General features: G+C 39.3%; 1 protein-coding gene across 2 annotated transcripts in view; it reads right to left on the bottom strand.

Annotated features, from left to right (window-relative positions):
* Unc-76 (fasciculation and elongation protein Unc-76) overlaps positions 1-13,262 on the bottom strand; it is an 18,087-nt gene extending 4,825 nt beyond the window's left edge. The window contains exon 1 of one of the 2 annotated variants that reach the window (XM_017179354.3): positions 12,179-13,262. In XM_017179354.3, the coding sequence (XP_017034843.1) occupies positions 12,179-12,735 (557 nt within the window). In that variant the 5' untranslated portion in view covers positions 12,736-13,262. Of the gene's footprint in view, positions 1-7,261; positions 7,474-12,178 lie in introns of those variants that run through there. The other variant, XM_070288047.1, reaches the window with a different exon arrangement.

Raw genomic sequence — 13,262 nt, 5'->3', positions numbered from 1 at the left:
CAGTAGATGGGAGAGATAAAAAACGATAGCGAAAAACACTTAAAATAACATGCAAAATAATTATATTAAAATTATAAATAATTTTAGTAAAATTCCCAGCTGGGATGTAGCCTTCACACTAACATTGATATCTGAGGCAGGTCAGGCATATAGAGAGGAGAAGTTCAATAACATATCGAAAATATCATAATCTTTGTTATATTGAATTTTCATATACCTAAAAAATGTCGCTTGTAACGTTTAAATATTGACATTACCAAAAATGTTCTATTAGTTTTGTTATTTAATTGTCTCTTTTACGATATGTGAAATATAATATAAATTTATTGAATATAAGTATTGAATATAAGTATCGCAATGTTTAAACATCGATTTATATATCAAATTATGCCTTAAACATAAATAAATTAGCTAGTCTATCCGCCACTGCTTAGTTTTTTTAAATAATTTAAATATATTTTTTTATAATTTAAGGAAATTCTTTATAATTTTAAGAAAATCTCTAGATTACAGGTGTCTATCCAAGACTGCTTAATGTAGTTTTTCTAATATATTTATAAGAAATTTGATCATAAGATGCACTTTTTTTTCCAAAAGACTAGCTAAAGTAGAATTAAATATGTTATTCTGGAAAATCCAAGCTTTACTGTAGCAGAATTATATCTCTAGATCTGTAATAAATCTAGTATTATTATCATTGGGTCTGAAACGCACTGTCCACACCAGCGAATACAGAACGTGCCAGTGTATGGGAAACTCGCCTACTGCAGAGGCTGGTGGCTGTATCTCGGTTTGGTTTGTGTCGAGGCCGGCTATATAATTTATATACATACATGTTTCATTGAATACTAAATGCGAGTCTCTGCGATGATGTGGGCAACACTTTTGGTGCGTACTGTGACGGAGGAGGGGCACACATTACGGATGAATGTTTAAACTGCCATCAGAAGAGCAACTAATTACGCGTCACAACTCTTTTTTACTTATTTATTCTTATTTTTTGTTTTTTTTTGTAGTTGAGAGCTAATCTAACTCGGAAATGGTCGTGCATCAAGTGGCATAATACGCACTCAAATTGACACATCAGAATTATGCGGGGGAATCTGGGTCACATTTCCCCCCCAGTGGAAAATGTTGATGGATTTTCTATGGGTTTTGAGCTTTTGGAAATTTTCTAAACAAAATATTAGACTGTGGAGACTATTTAGCTTAGCTCTTTGAAAATTAAATGGTTTTTAATATAAATATAAAAGGGGTTTCCCCTCTTTATATGACCTTCTATCAAGTACAGTCGGAAAAGATACAGTATTAAATTGTTGAATTAAAAATGTTTAACCTATATATAAGTTTCTAAAGTAGGTGAATTTACGTTTAGTGATTTTTCTATAATTTAGCTGCTTATTCTTTTTAATTTCTCCAATTATCCAGTAACCCTATATATATTCCTATTAGGAATTCTTCTCTGGTTAAACGGTTCTTCGCATTCCATCGATTCTTCAAATATCAATTGTTTTTTAAATCAATTTTTAACAATTATAAGTCTCTAAATTAGGTGCTTTAACAGCTTATACTTCCTTATTTCTCCCTTTACCTAGTAACCCCATATGTATTTATGTTTAGAACTCTTCTCTGGTTCGACGGTTCTTTGCATTCCATCGATTCTTCCGTAAAGCACATCTGGCCAATTAATTTCCTTATCGCTGACAACCAATTCCGATTACATTCCATTGCCAGAAGTGAGGCTTCCATCATCGTCGCCTTGGGCAATTAATACCCCAAGACTCATTCGCACCCAGAGGCAATTATAATGATAGGCCCCATAGATCCATATATCTTATAAAGATGAAATCTTGCCGCTGGAACACTTATCATAAACGCTGGATGAACCCTGAACTCTTTTCGGGAGCTCTTCGGTGTCGATTTAATGCGGGTTCTTATCTCTTTGGGGCGAGGCGACCCTGACCCCATAGCTCTGAGGCGTGGCACGAATATGAATACGAATATGGAAGCAGTAAGAGCATGAATATGAATATGCGGGGGGAATGGTGCCACATGTTCACATGTCCGACAATTAGCGGTCTTGGGCTGGTGGCAGATTCTCTCTTTAAAAAAAAAAAAATAGAATTAGAAATAACACAAGAAACGCCCCGCGAAACATGAGCTCATCATTTAGACAAACATTTAACAAATAATAACAAATAATGAAATGGGCGGGCTAAGGTTTCTAGGAATGCAATCTACGAATTTTTAATCACTCTATCTTTTTAAAATTAGATTTTGAATATTTATTTAAAGTTAAAGAAAATATTAAAGGGTATCTTTGGCATCTCTGAATATTAAAATATTCGAGCTTGAAATTATATGTATCTATATTTTATAGACTGTCAAAATATAAATTTAAAATATTCTAGCTTGTGATTTTTGTTACAAAAACCGTTTTAAAAACTGTCATCCTAAACAGAAATCAAACATTTTTAAAATGCTGTCAAAAAGGTAAGCAAAGCTGTATATCAAACCTAATTTTAAATATTTTTTTAGGCTGTAACAAGGAAAACAGACACACTCATTTTTTCTTGATGGAAATTTATGATGAAAAATTAAGAACAAAAATAAATATTTTAATGAATTTTAATTGCGTGTACTTAGATAACCAAATAAATTTGTTGTCTTTATTTTTACGACTGATGAATGAATCAGCGCCGCACCATTTAGCTGATGAAGCTCATGATGATGATGAAGCTAATAATGATCATGCTGATGATTAGATGATGATGATCAGTCAGTCATTCAAGCTGCCCAAAGCTGTCCCCCCAACTTTTCCACTTTTTCACTCAATTGGCTTCATTTCGTCGCCCACACTGAGTTGACTTAATATTTAGTTGTTTTTTTTTTTTTGTGTTTTTTTTTGTGTTTTTGTATTATTCAGTTAATTGTGCTTGGCATTTTTCGAGTGCTGCTTCTTCCTGGCTTTTCGAATGTCTGTGGTTTTTGGTATTTCGGAATTTCATAGGAAACGAAATATTCGTCGGCGGGTCTCATGAAAGACATGAAAAACGAACGAACGAACGAAAAAACACAACTTTCTAATATGGTTGCGGGGGTATTTTTGTTGTATTTTTGTTGTAGTTTTTTATTATGATTTTTATTGGAGTCGAAGGGAGACGCAGCTGGAGTTGGGAGATTGTTGGCATGGAAATGCCGTTAACGAGGTAAGCCTATACATGGAGTATAGGCCAAGATTCAGATCTTTAATGAAGATTCTTTTATTAAAAATTGAATATATTTCAAGGGGAATAATACGTAAAAAATTCCACTAAATTCCATACTTCTTTAATTTATTTTTTTAAGTTTTTTAAAATAATTATTGTTTTATCTTTAGCTAGTTCAGCTGTTTTTTTTTAACTTGAAGTATATTTCTATATATATTTTTTAATTTAATCTTCAGCTGTTTTTTGGGCTTATGGAAGAGCTACATATTAGATTTCCCGCGCTGCTTTAAACTCTTCAATTGTCTTGCATTTTCTTTTTTTTTTTTGTAATTGCTATTGTTTTGATTTTGTTGCGTTTTCTTTTTGGGTTTTGTTTTTAGGGTTCGTTCACATGTATTTTCACTCAACCGCAACATTCACACATTTAATTTTCGGCAATAAACTGGTGGAAAAATCAACGAATACCTGATGCCCTTTAAAATGGAGTTTTAAGCTATATTTACTTTTGTATTTACTTAATTAATTCTTTAGTTTTAATATATTTAGTTAATAAAATTTGCACTTGGAATATTTTGTCTTTTTTTTTAGAGATTTTAAAATAAAAACGATTTAATTATCAAAATACAAAATAAGCATAGGTTCAAGTGAGGCAGACAAGAAAATAGCTTAGATTTTGGCATGCTATTTATTTATTTTTTTTTCAGCATTGTCTTTTATCAGCATTGTCCATTGTGCGGGGAGTGTGCAAGTTTTCGCTTTTTGCTTTTCGTTTTTTGGGATTTTTTTTTTTCTGTATTTGTTTTTGTATTTTCCCTCTGACCCTGTGCCGCTTATTTTCCAAAACATTTTTAGTGGCGACACTAGGAAAAATGTATAGGAAAATGCCACCTCAGACCTCAACGAAAATAAAACAAAGTCGAGAGGTGGGAAATTCGTGTGTCTTGTTGCACACACTTCAAAGTGCTTCTAATTTTAGGCCGTTCACACTTTGCGTTGGCACAGGAGTCGGCACATCGTTCATGGCTATATAGACCCATATAGAAACGAATTCAGATCGCCTAGCCCTGTGTCTCTGGGAAATGGGATGGAAAATTGGGGACACGTCAAATGACAAAATGGGGGAAAAAAAAGAAGCAAAAGGGGAGTTTCCTTGTTGCCTTTAGTTTCAAGGCTACACTGGAAAGAAACAGGAACATAGTTCTGATTCTATGTACAAAAATAATTGGTAATAATGGTAATAATAATCGTTACACATTAATGTTAAGTTTAAATTAGATTAAGTTTAAATTAAAAAGTTTAATACAATTTTTTTGAGAGAAGAATTTACGCACATTTTAAATTAATGTGAAAAGATGTGCCTAATTAGTTTATTCTTGCTAAAATTTAATAATAATTACTAAGCTGATCCTGAACTAATATTTAAATACTAGTTTTTAAATTATACTATAACTTTGATTTCAAAGACCTTATGTTTTGCCCAGGTGCAACCGAACAAAGCCAGGTAAACACACTTAAAAATGTACGAGGATTTTCTGCCGTTTTGTTGCCATTATTTCTGTTGCGTGTCTGAGCAAAATCAATTTATAATTAATTTGTATAAATAGGCCATTAACATTAGCCGCGAGCTCTTGGCTTCTCCCCCTCTCTCGGCTTTTGTTTCTGTGTGCCTATTTTTTTTTTTTTTTTCTTCTCTGCTGCTTTTTTCTCCAACAGAAAAGAGTATCATCTATGGCTTCCATGGCAATCGAAGAACAGCGTCCGAAACCGCAGAAGAAATTGCTGGCAGTTATGTGGCCCATAAACAAATAACAGCGAATAGTAATAATAACAAATAAAAAGCACACTGGAGGAGAAGCAGCTTACTGTGAAGCAAAACGGTTTACTTATGAACTCAATTTTGGCTCAGTTTTAGCTCAAAAATGTGTAGATAAAAATGCTAGTTATAGTTTTTCCATATTTCCCTGACTTAACATTTTTTTTTTTGCCTTTTCTTTGGCTTTTCCCCCATTCGTTTGCCAAGATGACAGCCAATTCAGTTGCGCTGAGGATGTTATGCAAAAGAGTTATTTAAACAAAGAGCAGACAGACGCCTCCGCAGGCGACAAGGACGCTCTGTTTGGCGAAGCATCCGGTGGAGCATCCTTCAAGGAAAAACCCATACCCACTTCCACTTCCACGTCCACAGTGCATCCGCGCATTCGCGCAATTCAATGCCGGAGTCACTGCCAGAAGCAGATACACAGCGAAGAAAATATCAGTCTTTAATTAAAGCCTTGTTTTTATCATGTAAACCAAAGGTATAACAGCCAAAAAACCAAAGGTATAAAGCCTCACCAGCCGGTTTAATCTAGCCATGTCCGCTTGTCCGCCTGTCCGTCCGTCAGAGAATAAATTATAAATTTTGCCATGCCCATTTTTGTCTTCAAAAATTACCAATAACCATAACTAATGAAAATAACAATAATAAGAGGACATTTTGGCTTAAAGTAAAATTTAATTTAAAAATTTAATATAAACAAAAAACATAGAATCAGTTACTAAATATGGAAGTAGCTTTGTTTATAATTTATGTACCTTTTTTTCACCCTAATACCTATTTTAAAAGGATAAACCCATAATAAATCCATATCTTACAACATTTTCTTGAGTGTACGGGGGGCACAGCTTCAAGACATTGCCCCCCGGCTTACTTACTTATACAACTTCTCTCTCACAATTTTTTCTCTCTTTCTCTATATATTTTTTCTCTCTCTCTCTCTCTCTCCTGTCAATTGTCCTTGACTGTATTCCAAAAGTTATTTTGTTTGTTTGCTCGCCCCTGTTATTTGTTGATGATGTAATATGCCGCAGCCAAGAGCCCCGCTCAACCGAAGAGCTCGTGCGGGGGGATTAGTCATCAAATTTATATATCTCTCCCTCTACGATATATGTACATATCGTTTCAGACAATTCGAATATTCGAATGGCGCCAATATAGGCGAAAAGTCGCGGTCCCTCCTTTGGGTGAATTGAGTGAGGTTAGGTCGGGGCAATTAGCATTTGGGGGGGGGGGGGGTTGCCTAAGAGGTTAATGTCCTTTGCCACCCGCTCTGCCCCACACCATACCACACCACACCCACCCATTCCTCCCCCTTAAGTGGCTGCAGTGGCAACCCCTAAACAAAAAAATAGCTGTTGGTAAAAGGGTCCGTAGTCCGAAAAGTCGTAGCCGCCGCCAGGAAGTGGCAAGTGGCTCTCGCATGCAACTATACTGACTCCCTGGCCTGGCTAGTGGCAACAACTACCCCGCAGGCCCTTTAATGCATTCAAATTGATAAGTATCCGGCACAATCCCACCCCGTAAAACACGCATACGACACGTTGGCGGCATGACTCATCCGCCCTGCCGGCTGACGGGGACCTGAACAACAACTATGTATACTACACGGAGAGAAACTGGCTCAGATAATTCTTCGAAATATATATTTTCAGCTTCTATTAAGAATTTGTTTCTTAGTGGCTATGATGACGAAAAAGTTATTGACGGTAAAACTGCGAGTGGTCTTAATAATCCTCATTGATATCCATATCCTTCATCTTTATCCCTCATAAGCGATAGAGGCTACAAAATTTAATCATCATCCTCGTCCGTCTCCTCGATGGGAGGGAGCACGTCAATGTGGCGCCATGAATACTCCAGACTGGAAAACATTCCGTACTCCGACAGGGGAAAATAAAACTCGGTGTCTAAGCCCGTATTGGATATGGATAGCGGCGAAGAAATGGCCCTTAAAGACGGCGATCCGTCATCGGAATCAAGGTCCATCTGGTCAGGCAAGGTGCCGCCGCCTATCTCGTGACCCTGCCTTTGCCCCTGCAGGAGCGTCCTGATCATGGCCTCGCACTCGGCCAGCTTCAGCCTTAGCTTACAGTTCTCTGCCCGACAGGTGGCCAAATTCAAGGAGTCGCACAGGGCGATCTTGGTGTTGTCCGACTCGGGCGATTTGATGCTGAGTGCGAAAAACCAAGACTAAATATTTAAAGCTGACTAATTACTGCGAGCTAAAACTTACATGGATAGAATATCGGATTCGTTAATACCGGTCTGGGAAATGTGCGACATTTTGAGACTTGAAATTTAGTCGAAAACCCTATTGATTTTTTTATAAAAAAAAAAAAAACTGACTTTACTTATTATTTAGATTATTTCCGAAAGATATCTTCGATTTGACTAAACGCAACTTAACAAGCCAAAAATACCTATGACACTACTTTCAAAACGACTAAGTTCTATCTAGAAGAACTTTTCTGGTTAATTCGGTGCAAAACGGGCTACTTTTCAAATATTTTTTTGTAAAAGTAAAGTAAATTTTAAGCTTTTAAAATGGCACTTTTCAGGAGAGCGCTTTTATTTTTGATTGCATTAATTTAGCTTTAATTGATGTAAAACTTTGACACTATATTCTTAAGATGTTAAACTTCTCTAAAAAAAAAAAATATAAAAAACAAAAAACTGAGAGAAAAAATTATTAAATACCTTAGGTTTTTTTTACATATTTTAAGATATTTGCAAATATTCTCGCAGTGCCCTTAACTTTATTATTGTTTTTATTTGCCACTCATGTGGGGGAAAATTGCCTTGTCTTGCCGCCTAGGCCTTGTGCTGATGTCCTGTGAGCCAAACAACCCCCAATTCCCCGGGCTAAATTCAACCCCACTATCTTTGCAGCCACAGCCCTGGGAACTGATTATTTATAGCGCCGAGACCCCTTTTAATTGATTACCATGCAGTTCAGTGCTCGGGCCAGGTCTGTAAAGGAAGCCCGATCACAGCTTAGGCTGCTCCCCATAAAAGTCAGTAAATTCAAACAAATTATCCTGGAGTTGGATTTCATTTTGAAGTGAAATTAATATTTTCCCAGCCATCGTAAGAATTATTCAATTAGAAGGTGCTTTGCAAATAATATGCGTTTATTTTAAAGCCAAGAACAAGGAAGAAAGCTATCTTCGGTACACCGTAGTTTGTATACCCTAAACAAGCAATCTCTAGGTTATAACTGATTTCAATGCGCTTCAAGGCTGTAGAAGACCACAAACTGGTTACGGATTCCCTAACCAAATGCCAATTAAGAGCAATCAACGCTCCGGCATTGGTTTGGATGGATTTGTGATGCTGCAATAGATTCGAGTATCGAGTGCCGAGCGTTGAGTGTTGAGTGTTTGAGTGCCTTGCGTGTGGTCAATTAATAATCGAGGCCTTAATCGATCTGACTGCAAATTGCGAGCGATCAAAGCCCGACTTCCTCAGATGCACTCTCCCCAACCCCAATCCTCTAAGACTGCAAGAGTTGACCAGGCCAAAACGAAGCGGCTTTTGGCATTTGCCGTAAATGGCTGTGAACAAGTTTTTGCAATGGAACAGTCTATAAAGCTTATAATAAACCAGAAAAAGGTGGGTTAAGTGACTGAACAAACATGTAATAATTATTATTTTTGGTTTAAATCGGATGTACTTATAATATGGTAAGAATTTTAGAATTATTTTGGAACTTTTTTAAACCTTTTTTAGAGTTATCCACACCCAGTATTCACTGTACACGCTTATACTTATGCACTTAGGTGCAACAGTGAGGCTTACTTAATGCGACAAGCAGCAGATGCCAGAAATATTATGACAGCAGGATGCAGGACATGGCCATTGAACTCGCCCGTTGCGAAACAGGAATCGATTGGGGTCTGCAAATCTTGAAATCCACTTGGCAACAGAACTGGGTCGCCGCCAGCAACATGATTCCACCACTCCATGACGACGGACACCACCTTTTGGGCCCATGTCGCGTGTTTCACTGCCAAAAGAAACCGGAAGACCCGGCTCTCCATATGGCGACCATGTCGAATATGCATACTCCGCATATGGTCAGCTCGATTGCGATTGTGATACGTGCTTTTAATGCAACGTACTTTGATTATAGTCTGACTGAGCCACTATAATCAATACCTTTTAAAGAGTAAATAAGACTGAGAATTTTACTAGTTACACTTTTATTTCATGACTTTTCCTATGTACACTTTTATGTTTGACAAATTTATTACATTGAGGAGGAGAAGCTGGTCGAATCTAGAACCATCGTGCTAAAGTGTACCACTTCAGGTGCCTCTGCTGACAAGTGCTTTTCCGCTTTTCCGCGTTGACGCAACTTTTCCGCACGTGCGAAACGCAGAACTTTGTCCTTGGGGCTGCTGCACAACTAATCAGAGCGGAATGCAGTGTCCCCGGGCTGGGTGTTGGAACAATAGAGCGACCTTCGGTCCCAAGCAAACTCACTCAGCACAATTTCCACGGAATCATTATTGAATTGAGTAAATATTGACATCAGGCATTGACGTCGGTACCGAGAGAAAAGAACAAACCGAAAAAGGAGGCAAAGAACTAACATCTATAAAGGACTTAATCATAGCCGAATTAGTGATACCCTGGCAGATATGTCAATATGGAGAGAAAGAGGGATTTTTAAATAATAATAATAATAATAAATATTCATATTAATATTATAATATTATTATTAATAAGCATTTAATTATAGAGTTTGCAAAAGACGTCCGTAAGTTTAAACTTTGTATATACTTTGAAGAAAAGTGGATTTCTTCGTTACAGATTGGCTTGACACACCCTGTGATACCCTGTATTTCCACCTCTCTCGCATGCAAGTGGAGAACAAAAGCGATGACAGTTAGTTGGGCATCCCAAGCAGCACTCGCGCGGATAAGAGAGAAAGAGTATTGGGGAGCGGGAGTGCGAGTGGGAGGTGGGGAAGAGAGAGATTTGTAGAGAAGGCCAAGGGTGCAGCAGGTAGAGGTGAGAGCGGTGGCAATGAATAAAAACCAAAACGCAATTAAGAAAAACTGCAGCAGAGAGCGCACAACATGGGTTGACTGCGCTGCTGCAGAGGTTTGTCAATGCGGAGGTCGAAGATGCGTGGAGAGGGAAATGCGAAGCCAGAGCATCTTTGGAGGGGTCAAAGATGAAGCCCAAAACCGTGGAGAGAAAAACAAAAGTGAAGAGTGCAGCGGGTTGACCAGTCTCTTTTCCAAAGTAAATCAATTTATATAGATTTTAAGGCGAATTAGTGAGTGTGTGTGGCACATGGATTATTCATTCAGCCGTTGCAACTTTTAGTTGGAATTTTAATCATTGCAATAAAATGCGATTCAATATGTTGGACACACACACACACACACAAAAACACGATACATTTAGCAACAGTAAATACAAGCTAAAGTGAACCTTTTGTAACTAACCAAATTTAAAACAAATCAATATTGATTTAACTTTGGAAATATAGTTTATGTTGTTGTAAGATTTTTTAGTTATTAAATTCAATTTGTCAGCTAGCATTTTAGCCAAGTTCCACTGTATTTTTATTTATTTTCACAGGATGTGAGTGAGTATTGGCGCTCGTAAACACACACACACACACACACAAACACATGGACCGTGAGTGTGCACGCGATTATCAAATTTATGGCTGATGTCAGCAGCAAGGGAGAGAGATGGAAAGGCGGGTAGTGTACAATACATAGTATTATTATTATTATTATTATTATTGTTGTTTTCGATTTTCGATTTGCATTCCACTTGAAAACATTTCTTCGGAAGTGAGGCTGTCACCGTCTCGTGCTCTTTTAAGCCCTCTCTTCCGTCCTCTTCAGACTCATCGCTCCTTTCTCCACCTCCACTCTCCCCAGCTATCGTCACTGCACTCCCCCAGCGATCATTCCCCCACTCTAGACAGTGATGGCAGAGCTTCTTAAATTTACTTGAAAGGAACAGAATTGTATCCTAGGTAATAGGATTCTAGGATTTCTAGAACAAATCAAAAATTGAATTGCGATAAAAAAAAAAAAAAAAACTCTTAAAAATGCTCCTTATGTTGCATAGTCCAAATTTACACAAAAATAGATACTGACTTTATTAGTTACAGAAATCTCTGTACTCTCCAATACACAGACTCTCCACCGCCATCGGCTTTCCCAGTTTTCTCCACTGGCCAACGCTCTGTGAAGTGTTTATCTGTCCAGTTGAAGTAAAATGATTTATTGCCCTCCATTTGTGCGATTGCCACTTCCCCCACGCAAGTGGATCAGCATTATAATGGGGTTATAACTACGTTTACGGGGTGCATCTATATACATACATACATAAACACAACCAAATGCATATCGACGAGGCGCAACAGTCGAGCGGCCGAAAAGCGGATGAAATCGGTCGGCACAGCTCCTGGCACTTTTATCGATCCAACAAGAAGGCAGGCGGCAAGAAGACACCCACCCTGCTCCGTTCCGGGCAGGATTACGTCGCTATGTGGCGCCGGGCTTGCTTCGAAGGAGGTGGGTGGGGGAGCCAAGGGGTCACGAGGTTACGGACTAGGGGCGGCGGGGGGCAGCAGTCCATGTCCGGAGCATGCGCACTTTTCAGTGAAAGCGTCGTAATAGACACGAAAGGCACGCAAAAACATCGCAGAATGCACTTTACATAACGCGGATTGGAATTTGGCGCATGCTGCACTGCACTGCACCATTTCGAGCTTAGTTCAAAATGTTAGGGGTTTGCTTTAGAGATAGATATTTGATAGAGATCCTTTCTACCATGCTATACCCTATTTTTATCCCACCAAAAAGTCACGTTCTGCATTGAGGAAAATCCTTAGAATTTTGGTGTTTCAAAAAATATTCCAGGTTCATCCTTTAAAATGTGAACAAGCAATATTTAGATCGTATTTTACAGGTACTAGGGCTTTAACTTGAAGATCACCCCGGGGTCTTATTTATTTTAAGACTTTTTGAAGATTTTTGAAACATCTCACAGTATGATGAGAGTATTAAAAAGTCCCACTAGTAATTCTCATTTTGCAAAATATTAAAAATGGATTATCCATTGGACAAAACTTTTCCGCAGTGTAATAATAAGAGTAATATGTAGTTGGACTTACTGGCATTCGTTCATGATCTCCTCCTGGCTGCGCACCTGCACCGGAGCCAGCTCCTCGACGTTGGCCTCGTAGTTGCCGAAGCACTTGGTGATCTTCTCGTCGAATGTGTTGACCAGATCCTCCAGGCTGCCACCGAAGGTCTCCGTGAAATTGTCCACATTATCGCCGCCGGCCATCGAACGTTTGTCCATGCCAAGCACCTCGCCCTCGCCGGGCACCAGGCCCACATCGGAGAGGCCCAAATCCAGGACAGTTCCACCCTGCATAGTGTTGCAGTTGGGACTGATGGAGCCGGAACCAGCTCCTCCACTGCCGCCGCCGTTCTTGCTTACGTGCGCATCGCGTACGGCATCCTCGAGGAGACGCAGCTTGGCCGCGTCTGGCTTGCCGCCGACGCCGGCGGCGGATCCCTGATCCTTGAGATTCAGATTGAGCGTGTCGTTGAGGGCATTCTGGTTGGAGATGAAGTCGCAGCCGCCCCACTCGTCCGTCTCCTCGAACTTTGCCAACGGAGCCTCGAATTTAAGCTCGGCCATTTTGGTGCCGAGGTCACGCATGGCACGCGCAAAGGATTCTCTCAAGGATTCCCCTTCCGTTCCGAAGCTGCTCTGCTCTGTTTTGGTCTGGTCTGGTCTTGGGGGGGAGGGGGGCAGTGTTTACTCAGCGGGAGCGGGAGCGGGCAGCGTATACCGTGGAGTGTGCACTTTTCTCCGACTTTTCCACCGCTGCTACTACGGCTACGGGGACGGGGGCTACACTGTGGCTGCGGAAATTTTGCAACCCCTAATTCTGGGGGTGGCGATGGCGATAGCTATGGCGATGGCTTTTCCGCAGCGGCACAAATACGAAACGAACTCGAAACTAACTCTGGAATGAAGTCAAATGACAGCGACAAACGACAACGGCAGCGACAACGACAACGATTTTGTCTGAATATGCCTTTCCTATCTGCACACAACAAGCACTAAACCATAAAAAAAACAAATCACTTTCGGCACTCGCGCGACTCTTTCTGTTTTCTATTGCAGCGCCTCAGCGATTCGCACTTCCAATTGGGTTTGATTCCGAAAAATAATCCAATCGG

The sequence above is a fragment of the Drosophila kikkawai genome, chromosome X (assembly GCF_030179895.1).
Source record: "Drosophila kikkawai strain 14028-0561.14 chromosome X, DkikHiC1v2, whole genome shotgun sequence".
NCBI lineage: Eukaryota > Metazoa > Arthropoda > Insecta > Diptera > Drosophilidae > Drosophila > Drosophila kikkawai.
The sequence above is the reverse complement of the archived record's forward strand: the minus strand, read 5'-3'. Positions and strand labels throughout refer to the sequence as shown.